Source organism: Microtus oregoni, unplaced genomic scaffold, assembly GCF_018167655.1.
Source record: "Microtus oregoni isolate MIOR12 unplaced genomic scaffold, Mior012 000029F_ref0000214, whole genome shotgun sequence".
NCBI lineage: Eukaryota > Metazoa > Chordata > Mammalia > Rodentia > Cricetidae > Microtus > Microtus oregoni.
This window is the reverse complement of record NW_024543088.1, coordinates 11,713,020-11,739,295: the sequence shown is the minus strand read 5'-3', so window position 1 is coordinate 11,739,295 and position 26,276 is coordinate 11,713,020. Positions and strand designations below refer to the sequence as shown.

The 26,276-nt window shown below is 44.2% G+C and overlaps 1 protein-coding gene across 1 annotated transcript in view; it reads right to left on the bottom strand.

Annotated features, from left to right (window-relative positions):
- The window catches only part of B3glct (beta 3-glucosyltransferase), an 85,389-nt gene that overhangs the window by 20,729 nt on the left and 38,384 nt on the right, over positions 1-26,276 (bottom strand). The window contains exons 5-10 of the mRNA XM_041678321.1: positions 15,716-15,792; positions 14,678-14,789; positions 11,168-11,304; positions 6,729-6,792; positions 5,066-5,185; positions 1,690-1,759 (exon numbers count right to left, since the gene is read on the bottom strand). Coding sequence (XP_041534255.1) covers positions 1,690-1,759; positions 5,066-5,185; positions 6,729-6,792; positions 11,168-11,304; positions 14,678-14,789; positions 15,716-15,792 — 580 coding nt within the window. The remainder of the gene's footprint in view (positions 1-1,689; positions 1,760-5,065; positions 5,186-6,728; positions 6,793-11,167; positions 11,305-14,677; positions 14,790-15,715; positions 15,793-26,276) is intronic.

Below are 26,276 nucleotides of genomic sequence, written 5' to 3'. Positions count from 1 at the left end.
TTTCTTCAATTTTTTGAAAGATTTATTTTTAGTGTATGTGTACAAGCATGTCTGTGCATCATGTGTGTACAGTGCCCACGGAGGCCAGAAGAGGGAGCCGGATTCCCTGGAACTAGAATTACAGATGGTAGTGAATTGCTACGCAGGTATTGAAAACTGAACCCGGTCCTCTGGAAGAGCAGCCAGTGCTCTTAACCACTTTAGCCCATCAGATATTTTTCAAAACTGCCTCACAGAACCCTTTCAGATATTAAATTTGGGTTAAATTTATGATAAGTAAAAGTCTTATTTCAACTCCTTTATTGATTCTTAACAGTACCATGGGCCTCCTTGTATAATAAATGTGTTACTCAGTCAGATGTAACAGATTTGGGATTTGGCATGACAAATTCAGGCAAGTCGAAGGACACGCCTACTGTCTAAAAACACGCCTACTGTCTAAAAACACGCCTACTGTCTAAAAACACGCCTACTGTCTAAAAACACGCCTACTGTCTAAAAACACGCCTACTGTCTAAAAACACGCCTACTGTCTAAAAACACGCCTACTGTCTAAAAACACGCCTACTGTCTAAAAACACGCCTACTGTCTAAAAACACGCCTACTGTCTAAAAACACGCCTACTGTCTAAAAACACGCCTACTGTCTAAAAACACGCCTACTGTCTAAAAACACGCCTACTGTCTAAAAACACGCCTACTGTCTAAAAACACGCCTACTGTCTAAAAACATGACCACTTTTCCTAGTTTTTAACTGGTGCCGATGCCATAGGTCACACTATAAACCCCAATTAGTATATTTTTTCATTTAAAACTGTCTTCTCCCTTAAAATATAACTTGTATGGATTGCATTATTGCATAAAAATATGTATGAAGTTCCCAAAACTCAAATCCCATGATCATGAGGCTGTGTTAGGAAGCTTTCTACATATACACGATACCTTGTGCAGTCTTCATAAAATATGCTAAAATTAGATCATGCCAAAGAATGCTTGCTTCTCAGCATGAGAGAGTGCTGATTCAAATGGAACAAAATAAGAGGGAATTGTGCCAATTATATTTAGGATGGCTCTTTCCTTTTAACATTGTCACTGGAACTAGCAAAATTCTATAATGAAACAGCAGAAATGGACAAAACAATGTTTATCTGCACACCAGAGTTTCCATACATCAGGCCACTGTTTCTTAGGTAAGTTTTTTTTTTCAATTTTCCAATATAAATAACCAATGAGCAAACCTGTGGATCTTCATTTAAAAAGTACCAATGCGTACAAGTGAAATAAACTCGTTGGGATTGTATTACCTCGGAAGCCCCTCTGGTAGTCTCCTATGGTTCGGACACTGAGCCTGCACACAGTGGGACCCTTTACAGAACAGACTATCACCCACACGCCGTCCCCAAGGCTGCCACAGCTGAGTTTCCCATTTTCAATTTAAGGTACTGATCTCAACAGTATTTAGAAGAGCTATAACCATTCCACTCATGCATCAATACAAAATTGCCTCTTCTAAGTGATCTCTCAGGGACTGGAGTGGCCCAGCGAGGAACCCTGATTAAACAGCCACTTTTCCTACGGCATCCACTATCATAATCTCCCATCTTGAATTTGCACCTGGCTTGCACTGTCTCAAAGAAAGACATTTTGGATCTTGAAAGTTCAAGGGAAATGAATAGCCCAAAACATACTTCTATCGCCATGAAATTTCTTGCATGTTTTCACTGCAACAAAAATTGCCGCCTTCTCCACTGGTGTTCCCTGAAAGGGGGGAAGAAAGAAAAGAGAAAAATTATATACATTTGTGGGTCAGTATTACCTAGACTTCATGCTCATAGTAGATCTTACATTTTAGTACAAATTAATCCATGCCATAGCTATCCTATCTGTGATAGGTTTAGGGAGGAAAGAGAACATATATGGAAACTAACAGTGACGGCTCTAGAGTCAACCAACACAGAAAGTGCTTCCCAGCTTGGTCCTGGACCTACATGGAGTCCAGCCCTGAACCAATCTCCCAGTCCAACCCTACATTTGCAAACCAGCTCAGCCCTGAACCTCCACCTCAGCTCAGCCCTGAAACTGTACTCCCAGCTCAACCCTGGTCCTGTACCCCAACTCAGCCCTGCTCCTATATCCCAGCTCAGCCCTGACTCTATATCCCAGCTCAGCCATGAACCTCTACCCCAGCTCAGCCATGGACATGTACACCATCTCATCCCTGAAACTGTACCCCCAGGTCAGCTCTGGAGCTGTACTCCAGATCAACCTTGGGCCCTGGACCTACATCCCAGCTCAGCCCTGGTCCTGCATCCCAGCTCAGTCATGGGCCTGTACCCCAGCTCAGCTTTGAACCTGTACCCCATCTTAGCCCTGGGCCTGTACCCTGAGCCAGTACTGATCCTGTATCCCCAACTCAGCCCTGGTCCTGTACCCCAGCTCAGCCCTGGTCCTGCCCCCCAGTTCAGCCCTGATCCTGTACCCCAGCTCAGCCCTGGTCCTGTACCCCAGCTCAGCCCTGGTCCTATATCCCAGAGCTTAATAGTTGTGGACCACAAGTCATATTAACACATCCCTCGAATTCTCTGAACTTCTGTCTGGCCACTTAGAAAGCAGGACTGAGAAGCATCAGAAGCTGCTGTTAGTACTGGTTGGGGACTGCAGACCCTCAGACCCTGAACTTTTTATGACCTCTTGACTGCCAGAGTAAACAACTTGTTTTCCTATGCTTGCAGCTGCTCTGAGCACGAGACCCTCATGAGTTTCTGATAACAAGGGAATGGTTTTTGGTGGGCTTACAGGTGAAAAATCCCAAGAACTAGGGCAAGGCCTTTAGTCAAGGAGAGCACTATATAAACTGTCCTGAAACACAATAAAATTGGCATTCTTGCTTCAAGAGTGACTCACGTCTCTGTGTGTTCTTTAATCCCCAGGCCCTTGCCCGATAGCGGTTCCAGGTGGTGCAGGCGCCACAACTACTAAGTACATGGCAGATGATTAATAAATGCTAGTTACTCCCCTTTCGTTTTCTCAGAGGGTGGAGATTTTGACAAAGGGAGAAGACTGGAGGATGATTTCATGCAGAAGTGGGAGATGAATGCTTCTCTGGGTCTGGCCATACTAAAGTCATGGGTGACCTCTTTATTGTTCACTCAAGTCTGGGCCAGAGATGCTCTATCCTTGCTAAGGAGAGAACTGCTTCAATCCCCTGGTGGGAGGGAAACCACACAGGTGGGAAGCAGGCCCAGGGGAATCTGATGACAGTGCACATGACAGCTGAGGACTTCGGCTGCTTCCTGGGGACAGGCATGCTGACTCCACTTATTGGTTAAACTTTTCATCCATGTGACACAAACTAGAGTCACCTGGGAAGGGGAGCTCTCAACTGAGGAATTGCTTCCATCAGGCTGGCCTGTGGGACATTCTCTTGATTAAAGATTGATGGGGGAGGGACCAGTCCACCGTGGGTGGCGTCCTCCCTGGGCAGATGCCCCTGTGTTCTATAAGAAAGCAGGGTGAGCAGGCCATGGGGAGCAGGCCAGTGGGCAGTTTCATCATGTTCTCTGCTTCAGTTCCTACCTCTAGGTCCCCGCTTTGAGTGCCCTCCCTACCATCAATGGTGACTGTGATCAGGACGTGTGAGCCAAATCCACCTTACCTCCCCAACTTTCTTTTGATCACGGTTTATCACAGCAACTAAACACTACCTTGATGGAGAACCTCCTTCAGCCAATGGCCTTTGAGAGGCAGGACCAGGTGGAGTGCAGCTTTGGCTGCCAAAAAAGCCGCGGTCCCGTCCCCTCGCCCCTCTCCCTCATTCGCGCCACACCTGGATGTTGGATCCCATCCCTATTTCATCGTTGTGATCTGTGAGTTTTCCTTTCAATAAAGAAAAACCTTAGTATACCCTATTCGGAGCTGGTGTGGGATTATTTGATTCGCGTTCCCCCACCTGATGCATTTGCTTCACCCCCTCTTATCTGTCTTCAGCCTGTAGAACAGTCATGGTGATGCCAGCACTTTGCGGTTGGGATTGGTTCACAGTGATGTCCCCTAGCTCTGTCCTACTACTCAAGGCACCAAGAGCATCACAGAGCAAACAGGTTTGATGTCTAGAAAGAATAGTTGCCCATTGGGAACTGCAAACACTACAAGTCCCCTCTATTGATACACTGTGTTGTATGTGTGGGGGTGTCTGTGTGTGTCTACATCTGTCATGTCCATGTCTGTGTGTAATTGTGTGTGTATGTGTGTAACTTTTAAGATAGTACACACAGCCTTCTCCATAACTGTATGAGGGTGTTGAATCTATTTTCCCTGACAAGAAATTAACAGTAAGTTTCAGAGTCTTCAGGTTCATGGTACGCACACAAATACACACACACACACACACACACACAGTGACAATAGAACACACACACACACACACACACACACAGTGTGACAATAGAGGAGACTTGTAATGTTTGCAGGTCCCAAAGGGTAAATACCCCTTTCTAAACAAACAACCCGTTTGCTCTGTGATGCTCTTACTGCCTTGAGTGGTAGGCCTTTCCCGACAAAACACCAACTACACAGCACACATACTCTTCCTGCCCATCACCACTGCACCTCCGCTCCCTGCCCATCGCCCACTGCACCTCCTCTCCCTACCCATCGCCCACTGCACCTCCTTTTCCTACCAACAAAAGCCTCTTCACACATTTGCATTCTGTAAGACAGGTCCCTTTGGGAGACAACACTTCCCATCTTCCAGTACGCCAGCCCTTGAATAACCCACTTGTCCCCTGTCAGCTGCCATCTCCCCAGCACTGGCTGTCAAGTAATAAGCAAATGGACTGGGTCCAGGAACCCTAACTCTCCATGCACCTCTCATTTAAATACAGGGGAACAGCAACCGTGCTTACCTATCAGGCATATGGCTGTAGCCTTCCCCGGAGCAAACGCTGATTTATTTTTAAGTAAGTGAATTACTAGGAAAATGTTATGTCCACAATGTAAAATGTTATACACACAATATATGCATTCTCCTTTGATCTGCAAGGAAGTATTGCCGCTGTTACTTACACAGAGTGGTAGAAAGGAATGGAACATGGTGGCACAGTGGGAGCCAGCCTCGGCTGTACAAAACTCAGGCACGGAAGTGAGAGGAGGTCCTCCGCCCTTGTCCCAGATGTAGAGGGCAATCTGTCGCAGGACAAGAGAGTGGCAGAGAGGAGAGAGCTCAGCAAAAACTACAAATACAGGAAGGTACAAAATGCCCAAGGACAGCAGGATACACCTTCTAAAAAGACCACTAGGTTGAACAATGCCAATATGTTAATATTCAACAGAATTTTCCCCGCAGATTTATTTTAAAAAATGATAATGCCACACTGATTGATCTGATCAATTATATGCAATAAACAGTGAACCAGGAACCATGCCAAAAAAAAAAAAAAAATCACACAGACAACAGGAAGGAGTCCAAGGAAGTGCAGTCTGGGGTGAGGAACCGCCAGCAGCTGGCTTGCTGGAAACACCCGAGGTGCAGTGAATGAGAACGGTCCCCACAGGCTGTATGCTAGGATGCTTGCACCCCAGTGGGTGGAACTGCTTGGGAAGGATTGGAGGTGTGGCCTGGTTAGAGATGAGCTCCAGGAATCTGCCTATCTCTGCCTCCAGGCACTGGGATGGCAGCTGGGCTACTGTACCAGGCTCTTTATGTGTGTCGGTGTGCTGGAGATCGGAACTCAACCCACATGCTTATACAATGAACACTGTACCAACTAAGCCACCTGCCCAACCTATTAGAAAAACATGTATTGTTTAAAGTATGTTATAGTCATAAGAGTTTTATATTATCTTGCAATAGAGAACACTCACAGATAATTGTGTGCATACCAAAAATATTCACAGAAACAATGACTGCCATAGTTAACAACCAGGAGCCATGTAAACACTATCAAGAGGGAATAATAGCATGCTAATACAAGAGACCACTATATGGGGCTAGAGAGGTGGCTCAGCAGTTCCATGCACTTTCTGCTTTTACAGAGGACCCTGATTCAGTTCACTGCACCCTCACTGTGGCTCAGATCTGCCTGTAGTTCCAGTGCCAGGAGATCTGATGCCCCCTTCTGGCCTCTGTGGGTACTACACACACAGTGCACATGCATACACACAAACACTATACATATGGTAAAAATAAATCAATCTTTAAAAAAAAAAGAGACAGAGAGCACCAGAGTGATACATCAACATATATATATATGTTTCCAGTTACAGCAATGTTCCTGGTACAATTCCACTGCCACGAAGTCCAGAAGGGTGCAAAAGTACCTAAGCACCAAGCAATATAGAGATATTTTCAATGATGTTTTGGCACGCATTTAAACATTCACTTCTGGACCCATCTACTTACCTAAAAAAGCAAGGAATATGACTCATGAGAGTCAACCTCCCCCCACCCCCACTTCTCCACCTACTGCTGTGAAATTACCTCAGTGGGGAGAACATGAGTGTGTGTAGGGAAAGGTATATTAGGGTATAATAAAATAAAAAATTCACAACCGTTAGTGAATATAAAATTTAAAACACAACTTTTTGCATGACTATTTTCTCTTTGGTACAGAGTCGGTGGCAAGAGTCATGACCTTTCCAGCTGGGGTGCATGTGCAATCATTGAACTCCGCCCCCAACAAAAGGGGTGACGTAATGATCACTAAGACTTGGTCAAGTCATGACATACCTCATGCTTTAAATCTATGGTGAAGTCAGACTTCAGGGGCTCGCTCTTTAACCTCTTGGTAAGCCTAGAAAAGAGACATATGATATTTTTTTTAGAAATAATCAATTCTAATAGTTGAAAAGAGATTTTTAAAAAACAGATAAAAATTTTAAAAACATGTATGGGTTTGGAAGGAAAATACCGGTTTTCTTTCAGGTCACTTTAAAAAAAAAAAAATCTCCATGGTTCCTTTCCCACAAGAAATAAAGTCCCACACTTCTGCCTGGCCTGGGGGGCTCTGCATCCACCAGCATCCAGAGTCTTAACCTCCCCATGCTCCCTGGACCACACCCCTCCCTGCCCCATCCAGTCTACTACATCCAGCCTTCACTGAGTAACCATTTTGTTTTTAAGACCAAGCCTAAGCAACCATCCCTGGAAGGCTATCAGCACAAACACTGCCATGATCCCCGAGGGTGACAGTACCACATCAGAGGGAAAACAAGACTCCTCCTCTTCGCATAATTCAGACCAAGAGCAAGCCAAATAAATTCTCCACTTCTCTCACTGTGCTGCCTGTCTGTCTCTAGCAAAGGACATTGCAGGGAAAGGGATGAAGAACATCTCAACTTAATTTTTTAAATTCGTATTTATTTTATTTATATGGATGTTTTGCCAGCAGGTATGTCTGTGTACCACTTGCATACAGTGCCCATAGAGGCCAGAAGGGGGCATTGAATCCCTTGCAACTGGAATCACATGTAGTTATGAGATGGTATGTGGGTGCTGGGACCAAACCAGGGTCCTCTGGAAGAGCAGCCAGTGCTCTTAACTAATGAGCCTTCTCTCCAGGCCTTTAATCAAATTTTACCAGAGTTTATTAGGAAAGAGTTTTCTGACCCACAATAGAATGCAATATCACAAACAGATGCTATCAATCTATATCCACATGCTGCTTCCAACAGTTATGATGAACAGCCGTTTCCTTTACGGTTGCTTTCAAACTATTAGCTGCTTTCAGTGAGTGATCAACACATACACGTGTGTGTGTGTGTGCAAACGCTCACGGAGGGTTGGAAGGGAAGAAAGGGAAGGGAAGGAACAAGCTTTAATAATAATAGTTTAATAAATCTTGCCACAGATAGTTTGCAATACTAGATGGGGCTACATTATCTTATTTTTTTTTTTTTATTCCTTGTCTACATCAAGGAGAAGCAAAATAGGACCAGAGTTTGGGTTTGTTGCTGTGGTAGAGTCTACTTTTTTTTTTTTTTAAACTTGACTGTTTTGCTGACAGGAGAAAAGGCAGGAGAAGGAAGAGAGCATGGTTATGGATGACAGCTCTCATTCACTGTCAGTACTCAGTGTGGTAAGGAGCCGATGTCACTGAATGCTGAGGTCACCTGGTGCATGTTTCTCTATCGTGCCAGCATTACGGGGGCATGCTGGGAGCTTTCTGAACTCTGTGTAAAAAAAAAAAAATCAGGCTCTTGACCCGAATCCCATCAGCCGTAATTTACTGTAGCTTCCGATGAACGTTTGTGTCCTTATATTCCTATGTTATAAAACTCCTCTTAGGAGGAGGGGCTTTCATCTTTGGGGAGGTCAGTAGCCATCACAAAGGGGTTTGTAGCCATCTAAAAGAAGCCCAAGGGAGATGTGTTCTCTGTGGGACCCTCACCCCTTATTCTCAAAGGGACAAGAAGGAATTTCCTAGCAGAATGTTTTAAAATTAGAAACACAGACTAGCCTCATGTTCTCAGAAAGACAGCACTTTCCTTCCCTCTCCCACCTGGGAGATTCCAAGCGCAAGGACACTCAGTTCAGCCCAGCCAGCCACCTGGTACAGGCTGATAAAGATGGCCTGACTCGGAACAGGGTGGCCTTGCTCGAAGAACACAGAATTAGCTGACACAGCAGGATGGGACAGACCAAAAGTCCTTGCACCCGTGCCAAAGCAGCTTCAAAAGGCCTCTTTGTAGTTACACCTTTAAAAGCCTACCCTACGGAGGAGCTACAACTCCTCTCTACCTCACTGGGCCTCTCTGGTGGTCTCCATGGGGGTCGTAATCTGGGCACAACATTCTCTTCAGAGGTCACAGTGAGGGGTGTTAGCGCTAAACTACAGGGGAGACATTGCCAGCTACTGAAACTGTAAATTCCTTCACCATGAACTTCCCAGCCTCCAAATACTGTGGAATAATCTTTTTCTACTGTGAAGATGTGTCTTTGAAAGGCACCTTCTGATTGGCTTGATAAAGAGCTGAATGGCCAATAGCTAGGCCAGAAGTTAGGAGAAAAGATTAAGGAGATGCCGGAGGACTCGGAGAGGAAACAGGAGGTGCAAGATGGAAGAGAGGTAAAAAACCAAGAGGCAAAACATAGACTAATATAAATGGGTTAAATAAGTTATAAAAGCTAGTGGGGCAAGCCCAAGCTATAGGCTGAGCGTTCATAATTAATATTAAGTTCCTGTGTTGCTTTTTTGGGTGTGTGAACTGGCAGCCCAAAGAAGAATCTGTCTACATCTGAACTTACAGACATACACCTTTCTTTCTCACAGATGACCTGGCTTGTGGTATTCTGTTATAGCAGTCCAGGCCAAGACACCTACACACCCAGCTACCACAATAAAACCCTGAGTTCTCCCCATCTCAGCAAGACCTGTGCTTACACTCAGCCAGAAGAAGAGATGGGAGACACTCTAGAAGGTGCACCTGGCAGTCTCCCCAATCCACAAATGAGTTCAATGGGCTCCATGTACCCACATGCATACGTGTGTGCACACACAAACACACATTCATTATACACAGATGCAAAACCTTCTAAAAACACAGTAAAAAAAGAAATGAAACAAAAACTAATAATTATATACTGTAATCATTTAAAAAGCTCAGAAGAAAGGGTTTTGAATGCCCTTACCATAAATGATAATATTTTAGAAGACAAATATGCATACCCTAGCTTGTATATTAATTTTTACTTCGTGTGTACGAGTATTTTGTGTGCATGGATGTTAAGTAAACCATGTGTGTACACTGAGTACCTAAGGAGACCAGAAAAGGACATTTGATCCCCAGGAACTGGAGTTACAGGTGGTTATGAGCCTACACGTGGGTGCTGGGAACCGAACCTCTGTCTTCTGCGAGAACAGACAGTAATCTTAGCATCCAAACCATCTCTCCAGCGCACGTACAGCCCTACTGAAACATTACAGCCTCTGCGCACACTGAAGCACTGTACGTGGCCATCGGTGTGTATATGTGTCACTTAAAAACTAACTGAATTAAAAACCTCTAGTGATAATTAACAGCAGTTCAGGAATTTCTCACATTACTCCAAGAAGATGGAGAAACACAGTGTCAGATAATTTTCCGCATTCGGTGTCATTTGTTCTTTGCCACAGTGAAAAGTAGCCAACCAACTCCAATTTAAATTAAAATCGTGCAGGCTGGATAATCGCCCGCCACGGAGCTACACCCCTGTAGAAAGGGGCAGCTGTGGAGTCTGTACTGGGACAGAGGAGAGCTACAGTGTACAAAACTACCAACCGTGAATTGCATCAGGCAGGTGTTTAGTACAGCTGCAAATTCACACGTATGTGTTCCTCTACAATGGCCCAAAACACTTTCAAGGACCCAAATCCTAGAAATAGGACATGCAATGAAAAATTAGAGAAACCCTTCCATCTCTAATGACAACAAAGGCCATTTTCCATCTTCCAATAAAGGTGCATAATTAATATAAACTAACAAAGACCTAAAGACAACCACATTTCTCCTTGGTTGAACTCTGCACCTTCACTCTCCATGCCACACTGTGACGGGGCTTGCTGCAGCGAGGCACACAAACAGCCAGACATGATTGCCCAGGGCGCCTTCAGGAGCTGGCCTGAGACAAGATTGCCCAGGGCGCCTTCAGGAGCTGGCCTGAGACATGATTGCCCAGGGCGCCTTCAGGAGCTGGCCTGAGACATGATTGCCCAGGGCGCCTTCAGGAGCTGGCCTGAGACAAGATTGCCCAGGGCGCCTTCGGGAGCTGGCCTGAGTCTGCCCACGCAGCATCTACATATCCGTTCCCTTAATTGGCATCCTCTCCGATCCCTGCAGTCACTGTTTCTTCTTACTGGTGATCAAAGGTGCGTGGTCACAAATGAGGTCCCTGCACAAAGGTCATGCTTCCTCCGTGTTCTCTGGCCCTTTGCTACCCTCCCTTAGTCTCCAGATTTATTAGTCACTTTATTTTGACAGAAATTACGAGGAAGCAGAGAGGAGGGGTGTGATGTATCTCCAGGGCTTCGTAAGGGACCCAGCTGAGGCAAGACCCTCCTGTCCTTCGCTTTTTTTCCCCTCCCGTGGAACACCTCGGGCTGAAAAAACTCATCTGAGAACCTACGATTCACCAGTAACAAAACTCGGTGACATAACACACATGCCCCAAAATGTCTAATAAGCTCTTACTTATTTACAAGTGGGATGCTAAGGGCCCAGCCAGCAGCGAAGTCGGGATATTTAAAGGCTGTAGGGTTCTCAGAGAAGGCGTAATGGTGAACGATCGTTGAGTCTTCATCATACAAAGCTTTTCCTAAAAACCACTCCTGTTAAATAAAAAGTTAAAACATCATCACTTTTGACAAGCCATTTAATGTTCAGCCTAAAAGCAAAATTACAGCACGTGAATTAGTTAACTAAAATATTAAAGATAAACTATTTAGTTAACTAAATATCTTGGCAGATGAAGTTAGGATAAATTATGTATTTCTATAGAGTCCAAATAGAAGTATAATTAATACAAGTATGATAATAAATATATCACACTCTTTATAGCTAAAATAACTCAGGATCAGGTCATTGGTGTGAAAAATATTAGCCATCGTTATACTATAAATACAAGATTTTTTTAATTTTCAAAAACTGTCTTGTTACCTAAAATTTTTGTGTGTATACATGTGTGCCATAAATATAAGAATGTTTTAATTTTAAATTGCCTTATTTATTTAGATTGTGTGTGTGTGTGTGTGTGTGTGTGTGTGTGCGCGCGCGCTCATGTGGTAATCATAGAACAACTGTGGGTCCTTGCACTCAAACGTAGACAGTCAGTCTTGGCTAGAGGTGCCTTTACCCCTGGGCTGTTTTGCCAGCCTGAGTGGTATATTATACGATATCCCGCATACGAATATAAAAGATTTATTTAGTTTTCTTTTATGTGAACGAGTCTTTTGCTTGTGTGTTTATCTATGCACCGCATGCATGCAGTGCCCATAGAGGCCAGAAGAGGGCGTCAGATCTCCTAGAACTGGAGTTACAAAAGCCTGTGAGCCAGTGGATGCTGGGATTCCAATGTGGGTCCTCTGCAAGAACAGAGAGAGCTCTTAACCACTGAGCCATCTCTCCAGCCCCAACCATAAAGGGTTTTCAACAAATCTTTGAAAACTTCCTCCCAGAATCATATTCATTCATTCATTCATTCATTCATTCACTCAGCATGGATCAGGAACCCACAACAGCAGGGATGCACTTGCAATACAGAAGGAAGAGACATTAGAGAAAGCACAATAGCTGGTGGGGCTGCCCTGGAAAGAGAAGGAAACCTCTTACGACAAACAAACAATAGTGAAATAACATCCAAAAGCCCATGGTAAGAAGAAGAACCTGAAAAAGAACAGTAAATGTTGTCAGGGTGAAGTCCCTGGAACGATAAGACCCTCCCCCTCCCCACCCGCTCCCAGCACCTGGCACAGAGCAGGTGTGGGGAACCTGATAGGAAAGAGGCAGCCGGGCTGGGCTGGGTTCCACGTGCTGGACTCATGCAGCTAGAGGAATATCATCGCTTTCAAGAGCAATGAAGAACTTCCACATCCAGCCACAACAAAATGACCTGGCTCAGACCTCCACAGCCACTGAGAAAAACGAAACACTGGAGGCACGCGTCCAGCAGACGATGGGATGTGCAGACAACAGCACTGGCAGGTGGGACAGACAGGAAGAGCCGCTCCCAGGCCTGGAAGCCTCACTGTCAGGACCCCCTCCCCACACTGAGCTGTCACTATTAGATCTCCATGACAACACTGAAGCTTTACGTAAAACATAGCATCATACTTTATCTCCTCATTACAATGCCCAGCTATTACAAAGCGCATATGTTAGTCTACGAGTATTTTTATTGAGGTGATAAATTATCTTAGGAAGGACTCAGTGGAGACTATGGAAAGAGCCATACATCTTTCTTCCTGGCGAATGGCTTTCTTAGTGGCTTTATGGAAAGAACAATAGTAAAAAAGAGAAAACTGGAAAAATAACTGATGATATTCTGCTAGGATCGCTTTTAACCAGCACCATGCCTCATTGCTGTTAAAAATAAATCAAAGTTAATACGCCTCATCAGACACACTGATATTAAAGGCATGCTATGGAGCGGAAAAGACGGGGTTCAAACAATAAAGGGGAGGCACTTTAACGTTGATAGCTATTAAACTTATACATTTAAAACACTGAACAAGAGCCTACGTTTGCATTTGTAAGAATGACTCGGAGATAACAGTGAAAACAGTGCCGGAATCAAAATGCCCAGGCCCCCCCACGCGACAGTTATTTTGATATGGCTTATTTGTGTCGGTATGGGCTTTTTTTTTCCCCTCCAAAGATTTCAAACAGTAGAGGAAAAAGGCCCCACTGGTTTGAAATGACCTCAACATTATGTCATCTATATTCGGTCCTGCTACTTTCAAAAGAAATAAATCTTAGCGTTTTCTTCTCTCCACAATGCAGAGTTCAGAAAGGAAGGGCAAGGTCTCCCCTTGCCTTGGTTCTGAACTTGCTTCTCGTGAACTCGCTTTGAACTTTTTCCACTTTTTACTCTCATTTTCATTAAAAAGACACTGTGAGTCACCATCTCCCCACGGAATCAGAACCATGGGTAACAGGGCAAGAGTCTCCAGGTGATATGAACAGCGGGGAAGAGGCTGGAACCCCAACATTCAAGTCAGAAGGAAACAAAAGTCTCACAGATGGTTTGCGTTTGCAGTGAGGCCCATAGCTGGGGAATAGCATCATTCGGAAGGGCTGGACCAAACATGTTCCTAATCCTTCTCTCCCCTAATGGCCTTCCCATGCAGGCTTATCCGTGGCTTCTCAGAAATCAACAGCAGAAAGAAATCCTAATGGGTCCTTCCAACACTTAAAAGCCTCCAAACTCAGTGATTTTCATGGCAGTAATGCAGTGTTTGGGAAACACACGCCCTGCATTTCCCAGACATTCGATCCCCACACTCCAGTCTGGATGGAGCCAGTCCTAAGAATACCAGGAAGGTTCCAAGTCCTCTTACCCCAAGTGATCAGATTGTGAGCTGAGGATGTAGATATCAGACCCAGGACCTCAAGACATCAAAATAATCAGTTTGAGAGTTGGAGAGATGGCTCGGTGATTAAAAGCACTTCTTTCTGCTACAGAGGACCTAGGCATAGTTCCCAGCACCCATGTGATGTCTCACAACCATCTGTAACTCCAGCTCCAGGGGTTCCAGTGCTCTCTTCTGGCCTCTGTGGGCACTGCTTGCACATGGTGCACACACAAATACACACACACACACACACACACACACACACGTAGACAAAACATCCCTACACACAAGATAAAATAAAAAATAAATAAAATTCTTCTGTATGTTATATGTGTGTCCTTTCCTGATGGGGAAAAATAACTTATTTAATTATACTCCTATGGAAACTGGGTGGGTAACACTAAAAAGGGGTTGTTGTTTTTAACTTCCTTATGCTGTCAAGACATATAGATGTAGATTTCTCACATAAAATGGTTCCTTTTATGTTCTCCATACGCTATAAACCTCAGAGAATTTTACAACACAGTTTTCAGAAATCAAGCTATTATTTCCAATACCTCTTAACCAAAATCACATTTACCCTGAATTATTGTTCCCGCCCAAGTCAAACATAGTTTTGAAGTTTGCGCACCTTAGATGGATCATATCGCCTGAGTGTTTCTAGGAGTCTGTGGATTTGTATTCTCGTCTCTTCTTCACAGAAGAAGATCCACGCTGAATTCTTGCTATATGTTACAGAAAAGCTGATGGGAAGAAACAGGTTAAGGCCCATGGAGTCATGGTGTAGATACTGTATAGTACACAGAATGAATTACAGTAAGATTTTGTTTGTTTTGGTTTTGTTTTTCAAAACAGGATTTCTCTGTGTAACAGTCCTGGCTGTCCTGGAACTCACTCTGTAGACCAGGCTGGCCTTGAACTCAGAGACCCACCTGAGTCTGCCTCTTCAGTGCTAGGATTAAAGGTGTGCACCACAACCACCTGGCTCTAGGAAATGGGTGAAGGGGAAGACAAGGTGTCTAGACTGTCCTGTTCTCTGCACAGTCCCCTTGTATCTTAGCTTTGTGTCTTAGCTTTGACTGCAAAGCAAGCCAGGGACTAAAGGACCCCAAAAGGAGAAAATGCTTATAATTCATTCTGCCCATAACAACATCAGTTTAGAATTACAATTTCAAACATGAATTTGAAGTATTGCATCATTTAAGAAAGAAACACACCCAAAATTAAAAACTATGGGGCTGGAGAGATGACTCAGCAGTCAAATGCACTGGTTGCTATAGCAGAGGACCTGGGTTTGAGTCCCAGCATCCACATGGCTGCTCTCAACTGTCTGTAACACCAGCTTCAGGGGATCCAATGCCCTCTTCTGGCCTCTGTGGATACTGCAAGCAGGTAGTGCTCATACCCACACGCAGGCAAACATTCATGCATATAAACTAAAGTAAATCATTTTTTAAAAGAAAATAAGCAAACACAAACTATGATAAAGAACCAATCATTGAAAAACATCTACTTAATCCAGTGATCACAAAATATAAAACTCAAATTGACTTCACTTAGCCTCTCAGGAAACAAACCACCTCTTAACTTGAAAAACCTTACTAAGGAGTACAAGAGTGTGGTGGCCCAAATGCTAATGACTGAAACTGTTTAAGTTAAAGGTACCTACTGCGGTAACAAGGGAAGGATGGTCCAAGCACCTTCCTGCTTCGCCAGCTGATGAAGAAGGAGGACTCTGGGAAGATCCTGAAAATATAACAATCAAAGAGGAAAAGTAAGATTACAACAGCCCTTTGAAAAATGCCAAATGGTGCTGTGGTCCCGAGAGCTGGCATGCTATCCTGAACAGCATTCTGCTTCCTGATTTGCTTCAGGTGCTACAGTAATGATGCGCCTCAGAGAAGATCAACCAACTTAGCCCCCTCCCCTCGCCGGGACCCCAAGAGTGTTCATGGAGCTAACTGGAGATCTGTAAGTGTAAGAGAGGGAAGCCCCCAGGGTTGTTTGTCTCCGGGGCACGGGAAAAAACCTTTACAGACAGGGAAGTAAAGCATGTCCTATGAAGTCTCTGACTGAGCAAAAGGATGCATTGTCCCATCGATCGCATGCCAGCTTCTCGCTTAAAGTACCCAAAATGCCCCTAAAGCTGTTTAGCACCATAGGAACACCACTCTAAGTCTAAATACTAGCAGTATCAACCTTAATTACCCAGGCAGTAGGAATGGCTTACTGAAATTTCGACCTACAAATTGATAAACATAGACAGAACTAAAAGAGCCTAAAATAACGCACCATGGCTCCATAAATATACATGGATACAGACAAAGCGTAGTGAACTCAAGGCTGTGCATGGTAACTTGAAATCTCACTACCATTTGCTGTATCTCAAGTAGTTGGGAAAGCCAACAGTCAGAATTTCTTATCTCACATGCTTGAGCCTTCGCCCCCAGCACACGCTATTGTGTCTCCAACTGCATTAGATATAAAATAAATCCATGCCCGACAAAGACTTTAAGGATGAATTCCTAAACACCTGGAGTGCTAGGGGGGCAACTGCACCCATGACTGCACCGCCCATACACGCCGCCCTGGAGACAGCAGCAAAACAATTTCAATTCCATGCCACTCTTCTTCCAGTGCATATAAATTTATTATTGAAAAAGACATAGCTTTTAAAATAAATTGCTGCCACTGGATATCAAATTCACCTCATTTCCTTCTTCTATGTAGTATTTGTTTCAATTTTCATGTACAAATTAAAAAAAAACACAATCAAAAGCTAGATCAGACACACGATATGACATGTTCAGAAAAAAAGCAAGCCTAAAGGCTGAATTAACAGTTATCCAAGATAGAACAAAATCAATAATTCAAGGCCTCTCTTCTGTTGCTTCTGAATTATGCACAAATTTCCATCACCTTTTAAAAATTGTAATGTATGCACATTATGCATATAAATTCATATACAAGAGCAAAAATCATGTATAAACTAATGACATTAATATTTGCATAATACTAAAATAATTATATGTGAATGGTAGTATAAACTAAATAAGAAGTATAGAAATCTGTTAGAATCTTGAGCTGGAAAGCGAGTGCTAATGAGTCACAAAGTAGCCATTAAAATTATGACAAAAGTTAGCCAGGTGGTGGTGGCACACACCTTTAATTACAGCACTAGGGAGGCAGAGGCAGATGGATCTCTGAGTTTGAGGCCAGCCTGGTCTACAGAGTGAATTCCTGGACAGTCAGAGCTACACAGAGAAACTCTGTCTTGAAAAGCAAAACAAAATAAAATTATGATATAAGCATTATAACAATGGAAGCATCTTAACGACAAATAGAGAAACGGTATGAATCCTATAATAAAGCAACTTCCTGTATGAGCAGGAATTGAAGGAACCAGGAAGTGACAAAGTTTGTTTTGTCATGCCATGAGGATGAGCTAAGTGTTTCCAAAGGCTTCAGTAAACTTGGCATATGATTATACTTTTTTTGTAAACTGAGATGTGTCTTACTTTTCTATTGCTGTGATAACAACATGACCAAGACAACTTATAAAAGAAAATGCCTAGTTTGGGCTTACAGTATTCAATGGGCACGTCTTTGTGGGTTTAAACCCCACTCCTGGTACTGACTTCTGTCTTCATTGCTTTTGTATGGCTATGTTAAGACACCATGACCAAGGCAACTTATAGAAGAAAGCATTTATTTAGGGCTCACAAATTTTAAAGGGTTAGCGTCCACAACGATCATGGCTGGGAGTGTGGCAGGAAGCAGGAAGGCAAGACACTTGGGCGGCAGTTGAGAGGTCACATCTTGAGACAAAATCATGAGGCAGAAAAAGCTAACAGGCAGTGGAGTGGGCTTCCGAAACTCGTAGCTACCCTCAGTGTCACACCTCCTCCAACAAGATCACACCTCCTAATCCTTCCCAAAGAGTTCCATCAACGAGGGACCCATTGTTCGAATATATGAGCCTATGGGTGCCATTCTCATCCAAACCATCAGAGGAACAGGCCATTCCTCACGTTTTCACTCAAAAATGATTCCACATCCCAGTTGTGGGACATGTACGGTATCAACATGTAGACCCAGGCTTCCCCGCCAACGGCAAGACCACTTTGCTGGTAGAAGCTAGACACCAGCTTGTAAATGACTTCTACCACAATACAAATTCAGCAAGAGTTTGCTCAGCACAAAACAGCAGTCAAATCCTCTTCTGAAATGGATTCTATGGATTAACAGTGAACTAAACCAACTCCTGACTTCATTATTTTTAATTCACTAAATCGTCTGTTATGCCTCTTATCTACTTCTATTTGTTACTGCAAGAAGGGTCAGGCTTTGTTTTGTGGCCATGCATCTCTAAGACGTATTTAATAAACGTGTCTTATGGATTACAGTCCCCGACTATGCGCTCAAGAGTGACAAGCAGGCTCTAGCTGCCACACTATAAACCTCATCCTGAGTGCTGTGACAGGAAGGCAAGCTCATCTTAATTATAAAGAAGGTTTAGTCTACTCTAGTCAAAAAGTCCAAGAGCTTTTATTTTTGTCACATACTCAGATATATCATCATCATATATGACAGAAGCAGATATATACAGCTTCTAATAATCAAAAGTCACAATAGGGGCTGGGGAGGGAGCTCAGTGGGTAAAGGTGTTTGCTGCTCAGCCCTGACAACCAGAATTCAATCCCCAGAACCTATATAAAGGTAGAAGAAAAGAACCAACTCCATGAAATTGTCTGCTGACCTCCATACACACATCCTAACAAGTGTGATACCCCCCTGCACACACACATGAGCAGGTACAATTATATCAAAGGAATTGTTTTAAAAGGTCACAATAAGATTTTCTATCAAATGATTCAATCTGTGTTTAATCCATCACTATAAGATTTTGACCGCTTTTAAAGGTGTTAGGTCGCCAGCTCTAGGCACCTTTAGACACAAAACAAATGGTTTTAACAAGCCATTGGAAAGAGAGCATTTTTTTGCAGACAGAGAAGCAACAGAAAGGTAGAATGCTTGCCTAGTATAACCAAGACCCTGGATTTGATCTCCAGCACTGAAAAGTAAATTAGAAGAAAAAGAAAAATTAAAAAGAGGTGCTAGGGAGAAGGCCTAGTGGGTAAGAGTGCTCACTGAAGAAACATGAGACCCTGATCTTAAGTCCACAGCATACTCATAAAAGCTGAGCATGGCTGTCACCCCAACTATGTGTGGAAAGCAGAGAGGAGTCTGCTGCCTATCCAGCCTAACAGAAGAAACAGCAAGCGTCAGGTTCAGTGAGAGACCCTGTCTCCGAGGAATAAAACAGAGAGAGAGGGCAGGACCTCACACCTTCCTTTGGCTTACACAGGTGTGTGTACCCATAAACACACACCCAGACACTCACACATGCGCACACAGACCCATGTACACAGACCCACAAACATGCACATGCACACACATGCTCCCAAAAAGAAAAGAAAATTCATTGTTGAGAGCCACTCACGGCTCGTGCCTGCAATCCTAGCTTATGAGAAGCTGAGGCAGGAGGACTACTGCCAATTCAAGCCCAGCCTGGGCTATGCTCTGAGTACCAAGTCTATGAGAAGATAAGGAGAAGGGAAAAAAGAGGGAGGCAGAAGAGAGTTTCCAAATAAAAAAATCAAGAAAAGAAAATGCTGTGTATGGTATTCCGAGGACAATAGAGGTGCTCCCACAATCTAAGGCCACCTGCCCCTCGCATGCCACTATCTCAAATCTAAGAGGCTACGCAAATCTGTGGAGAGAGAGCTGAGGCTCGAGCAGAAGCAGCACAAAGGGATGAGGAATGCTGCTGATCAAATGTGGGTGAATCAAAGGGTCGGGGAACCACAGAGACTTTTAACCTGTCAATAAGATTGCTATGTTTGAACCAAAGCCCACTTCTGCCTCAGCGGTACCTCCTGGGTGTCACCATCTCTGTGAAGACAGTCCCCGAGATGATGCCGCCACTCTTCCTTTGAACTCATCTGTCCCAAGGAACAGGCTCATGCTTAAAGCAGGCAATGATTACTGAAAGCAAACAACTGTAAAGCCAGGGCTCTAACTCCCTGGTGGGCCCCAGGACACACACCTTTTCATCTTCCTCATTTGGAAAGGGGCCTTGAGGTCAGTGTCACAGTAGAGAAATGACTTATTCGTCTGCTTGATTTTGTTTGGTGGCACTGGGGATCAGACCTGGGACTTTGTACATATGGAGCAAGTACCCTACCACTAAGCTATATCCAGCCCAAGACCACTACTCTTAACATGAAGATTTCATATCTGGGGATATTAATGGGACAAATAAAGAGGCTAATACGTGAAAATATATCAAGGCAAATGAAAATTTAAACGGTTGTCAATAATTTTAACCTTTCATAGATTTAGCTTTGTACCACCTTCATCTTCCTGCCTCTGTCTGGAAAAAAAAAAAAGTTCAATGATTTAACTCAATTGCTTATCTCTCCATTCAAAAATTTATTTTATATGTTTCTGTTTGTGCCTACAAGTATGTATGTGCACCATATGCATGCAGGAGACCTCATCGGCCAGAAGAGGGCGTTGGATCCCCTGGAATTGGATGTGAACCCAGGTCCTCTGCAACAGTAGCCAATGCTCTTACCCGCTGAGCCAGCTTTCCAGCCCCTGGTCTCTCTTTGTCCATAGATATTTCTCAGTCTTTGTGATTTGCCCTTACCTTCCTTCACTGGCCTAAGCTTTGAAGAACAAAACTTTATGGTTCCCTCACCCCACGATGCAGACCCGAGAGCTAGACCGGACAGCAGATGCCAAGACATTTGTAGGTATTAGGTAAAGAGGCTAAGATCCCAATATCTAAGCGCAACTCTCGTATAGCCCTGGGGCACTGAACTGAGCTGACAGATCAACAAGTAAACTATAATAAAAATCCACATCTGCTTATTATTATAACTCCTTCTGTAAGAGATATATACTTATTGTCATAATGGGGCTGTATGATATGCTTCTTGGAACATATATGAGACAGATTTATACTCTTTAAAATATAGTGTTCATTTATAGGTTAGAACATTATGAGTGACAGTATACTAATATTCTTTCCAAGAACCCAAGTATATGTATATATATGTGTGTATATATATATCTCCTCCATATACCTGTCTTAATCATTAACTGTTTTCCAGAAAGAAAATATATTATAGCATTATAAATTTTATTTATAAGCCATGTACTTTGAACTGAACTACTAAATATACTTTTATAGCACATATATATTTAACTAATCATTTCCTCATAAAAGCAGTAAACCTTGGTGTTTAAAGACCCGATTTTTGGAAGCCAAGTATTTCCATCTGAATCTTAGCGTTTTTTCCCCTCTCAGCCATGTGACCTTCAGTAAGTTCTCTGCACTAGCTGTGGGCCTGTTGTCTCCTGTGATGAGCTAACACGACAGACGGGGAATTAAGTAACTGTTAATATTATTGTTGTTTGACAGTGTGTTTTGAGCATCTACTATGCACCAGGGATGCTGGCTTGAATGAGATGAGGATGTCCCTACGTGCTCATGTATGTACTCACGTATCTTAACACTTGGTCCTCCCTTGTTCACAGCACTGTTGACTGTTCAGGGAGATCTAGGAGGTGTGGCCTTGCAGGAGGAAGTATGTTACCACAGGCCAGCTTTAAGGCTTCAAAACCTCTGTACCATTCCCAGTAGTCTGCCTCTCTGTTTCCATCTATCTATCTATCTATCTATCTATCTATCTATCTATTCATCCGTCCATCCCTCTCTCACCCTCCTCCTCTTTTTTGTATTTGTCCTTCAAAATACAAGCTCTCAGCTTGCTGCTCCAGCCACCAGGCCTGCTGCCTGCAGCCTGCCACCTGCAGCCACGCTGTCCTCGCCACCACGGACTCCCTCTGGAATCACATGCCCACACAGTCTCTATCCTAAGTTCCTCTGGTTGTGTTGTTTGATCACAGCACCGAAAGGTAACTAACACGCCAGGCCTGACAATAAGATTACTATCAAGAGTTGCTAAGAGAACAATGGAGTCTCTTGCCCACTGGGGTCTCACATTCCAGTAAGGGTCAAGCCATTCAGAAAAAATCTACAGGAGAGTAACAAGGACCTGTGCTAGGGCATCGTAGTACCCACGTAAAGGGCTGGCCTAAGAGGCTGCTGTCTGGTGAGGAACACAGAACGACAGCCATGGAGACCTACTGACGGGTGTGTCTGGCCTGGTTCCACCACAGATGGTACAGGAAATCCCGCACCTCTCAACAGCGGGTTCCTTTCTGCAAAATGTGGGCTGGCTGGGAGTGAAATGCATGCGCTCCTGCCTGAAAACAGCAGAACATAGCGCGCAACAAGGACCCAGAACAAGAATGCTGGTGATGTATACCCGGAGAAAACCAGTTAGGATTCCAGCAGGGTTCCCAGCTGTCTCCACCCCAGGCCTGGCCCTCCACACTAGACGCCTCGCTGGTCCCTTACATGCCACCTGCTCACACATAAGCCCAGCTCCTCAGCTCGGAGTAGCACATTTTTTTCCTCTTCATCTACACATACATCCAATCAAACCTCTCCTCCTGCTTCCAGCCACAGGAGCCCAGGAAACTTACAAACTCAAGGCTTGCTTCAAATGCCGTAACTGGCATGTCTTTCCAGGTGTGGCCAGACGCGTCCTTGCCTGTGTTCTTAGAGTCTTACGCTTGTATAGAACCATGTAGCAAGTGACCCAGCTGGAGGCACGTATTCCCCTTGGTACAGCAGGTACCCCGCCACAGAGCAGGGTACGATACCCAAAGAAATGCAGCCAAGAAAGACTGCCCCTGCCGACATCACCTCATCATCTGCGTGTGCACACCCACATGTACTGACTCTTAACTTGGTCCTCCTGTCTCCACTGATACCGACACTGTTACCTCTCGAGGACAGAGTCCTAAAGCAATCTGCTTTCTCAGGGCCCTGACTCCAAACCCTACATGGCATCATCCCACTGACCACGCTGGATCACAGGGCGTTTTGCAGACTACAGTCGTATTTTGTTGGTGCTTTAGCAGATAAAGCTTGCCTGGAGATCAGAATGTAGAGCTAGCCACACTAGTTAGCCATAGAGGCCAGGCAGGGGTGGCGCACACCTTTAATCCCAGCACTCAGGAGACAGAGGCAGACAGGTCTCTGTGAGTTCAGGGTCACCCTGGGCTACATGAAATTGAATCAGTCTAAAAGAGAAACAGAGCCAAGCAGTGATGGTGCACACCTTTAATCCCAGCACTAGGGAGGTGGAGACAGTAAGTGATGTGGCTGGGCAGAGAGAGGAGTATAAGGGAGGAGGGGGCAGGAGCTCAGCATTCAGTCTGAGGATTTGTAGGGCCAAAATCGCCCTTTGGTCTGAAGAGTCAGTAGAGGTAAGAACTAATGGCTGGCTGCTCTGCTTCTCTGATCTTTCAGCATTAACCAATATGGGGTTTTGCTATTAAGGCCAATTAGAATTCATGCTATAGCATATCTGGAAAAATGGGGCATCTGCCCCCTGCTTCCTTCGTGACCTTTCTCAGAAGCCTTGGCAGCCACTTTGACATCGCCTAGAGGTCTCTGAGGGAGTCTCAAGGAGGGACTGTCTGGTCAGACTGTCCTATGTCATGCCTGTAACAGACTGTCTTGACTAATGGTTGACGTGGGGGAACCCAGTCCACTGTGGATGGCACCAGCCCCAGGTGAGCCTGGGCTGTATAAGGAAGCAGACTGAGCAAGAGCCAGAGAGTGAGCCAGCAAGCGTGTTCCTTCCCAGGTTCTCCTTCAAGTTCCTGCTTCGGTTCCTGCCTTGACTTCCCTCAGTGATGGACTGGGAAGCAGAAGTCAAAGAAACCCTGTGTCCTCCTAAGTTGATTTTGGTCACCATATTTAATCACAACAATAGAAAGCAAATGAGAACAATGGCCAAGTCCCATGCTTCTCCAGACTCACACAGGACCAGTATCTAGGACAGTAAATACTTGAGGTACTGGCCATCCAAAAGCAGACAGTCAACATTAACGAGATGGCTTCTCAACCAGAAGAAGACGTCACTGCTGCCGGGCAACCCCCACCTAGAGTCGCAGGGTTCTATTCCTGGGCTGCACGGAATGCACTAGGTAAAGGCATGTGTGTATACAGATGTTTCTGAGTCGGGCACCAAGCAAGATGGCCTGAGATGGATCCCTGGGACCCACACTATGGAAAGAGATAACTGAGTCCAGCAAGTTGCCCTCTGTGTCCCATGTGCACACAAGCATGGCAGGAATGCATCAGAAACAAAGCACAAAATAAATAAATACATAATGACATCTTAAAGCATTAAAATGAATAAATGATGCCTTTAAGAATTATAGTTGTGGGACCTCCTAAAACTGAGAAGCTTTTGTAAAGCAAAGGACACTGTCATTAAGACAAAAAGGCATCCTACTGAATGGGAGAAGATCTTCACCAACCCCGCATCAGACAAAGGTCTGATCTCCAAAATATATAAAGAACTCAAGAAACTAGACTTTAAAATTCTAATTAACCCAATTTAAAAAATGGGGCACCGAACTGAACAGAGAATTCTCAACAGAAGAAGTCCAAATGGCCAAAAGACACTTAAGGTCATGTTCAATTTCCTTAGCGATCAGGGAAATGCAAATCAAAACAACTTTGAGATACCATCTTACACCTGTCAGAATGGCAAAAATAAAAAACACCAATGATAGCCTTTGCTGGAGAGGATGTGGAGTAAGGGGTACACTCATCCATTGCTTGTGGGAATGCAAACTTGTGCAACCACTTTGGAAAGCAGTGTTTCGGTTTCTCAGAAAATTCAGAATCAACCTACCTCAGGATCCAGCAATACCACTCTTGGGAATATACCCAAGAGATGCCCAATCATACTACAAAAGCATTTGTTCAACTATGTTCATAGCAGCATTATTTGTAATAGCCAGAAGCTGGAAACAACCTAGATGCCCCTCAATGGAAAAATGGATAAAGAAAGTGTGGAATATATACGCAGTAAAAAACAATGACATCTTGAATTTTGCATGCAAATGGATGGAAATAGAAAATACTATCCTGAGTGAGATAACCCAGACCCAAAAAGATGAATTTGGTATGTACTCACTCATTTGTGGACTCTAGCCATAAACCAAGGTCATTAAGCCCATAGTCCACAAGCCCAGAGAAGTCAAATAACAAGGTGAACCCAAAGAAAACCATATATAGATCCTCCTGGAAATTGGAAGCAAAGAAGATTGCAGGGCAAAAGCTATGAGCATGGGGGTGGGGGCAGGGGGGGGTGAGTTTGGTGGAAGGGGAGAGGGGGAGAGAGAAGGGAGAAGGGAATGTCTGGCAAGAGCTTGGGGGAGTAGGAGTGGAGATGGAAGAAGGGTGGATATAGGAACAGGGAAGAAGATACCTACAGTAAGGGATCCATTTTAGGGTTGGCAAGAGACTTGGCTCTAGAGGGGATCCCAGGTGTCCACAGGATGTCCCCAGCTAGATCCTTGGACAGCAGAGGAGAGGGGCCTGAACTGTCCTTGCCCCACTATGACGCTGATGATTATCTCGAATATCACCATAGAATCTTAGTCCGATGACAGATGGAGATAGAGACAGAGACCCTCATCAGAGCAACGGACTGAGCTTCCAAGGTCCAGTTGAAGAACAGAAGGAGGGAGAAGAGGAACAAGGAAGTCAGGACCGCGAGGGGTTGGTCCACCAACTGAGACAGTGAGCCTGTTCTAATGGGAGCTCACCAAATCCAGCTGGACCGGGTCTGAATGAGCATGTGACCAACCCAGATTCTCTGATTGTGGCTGACAATGGAGGCTGACTGAGAAATTGATAAAGGCACTGGGACTTGTTTTTATGGCATGTTCTGGCTTTTTGGGACCCTAGTCTATATGGATGCACAGCTTCCTAGGCCTGGATGTAGGGGGGAGGGCCTTGAACTTCCCACAGGGCAGGATTCCTGGCCCTCTCTCAAGCAGGGCAGGAGAGGAAGGAGGGAGTGTGGGGGAGTGGGAGGGGATTGGAAGGAGGGAAGGAAATATAAATAATTAAATGGAAAAATAAAAATTAAAAAAAAATTATAGTTGTGAATTTTTAAAAAATATTTTAGTGAATTTATTTTTAAAAAAACTATTTTTCTCCTGGAATATTTTGCCCAGATATTTGCAAAAAATACTTATTAATAATAATACTTATTATATAT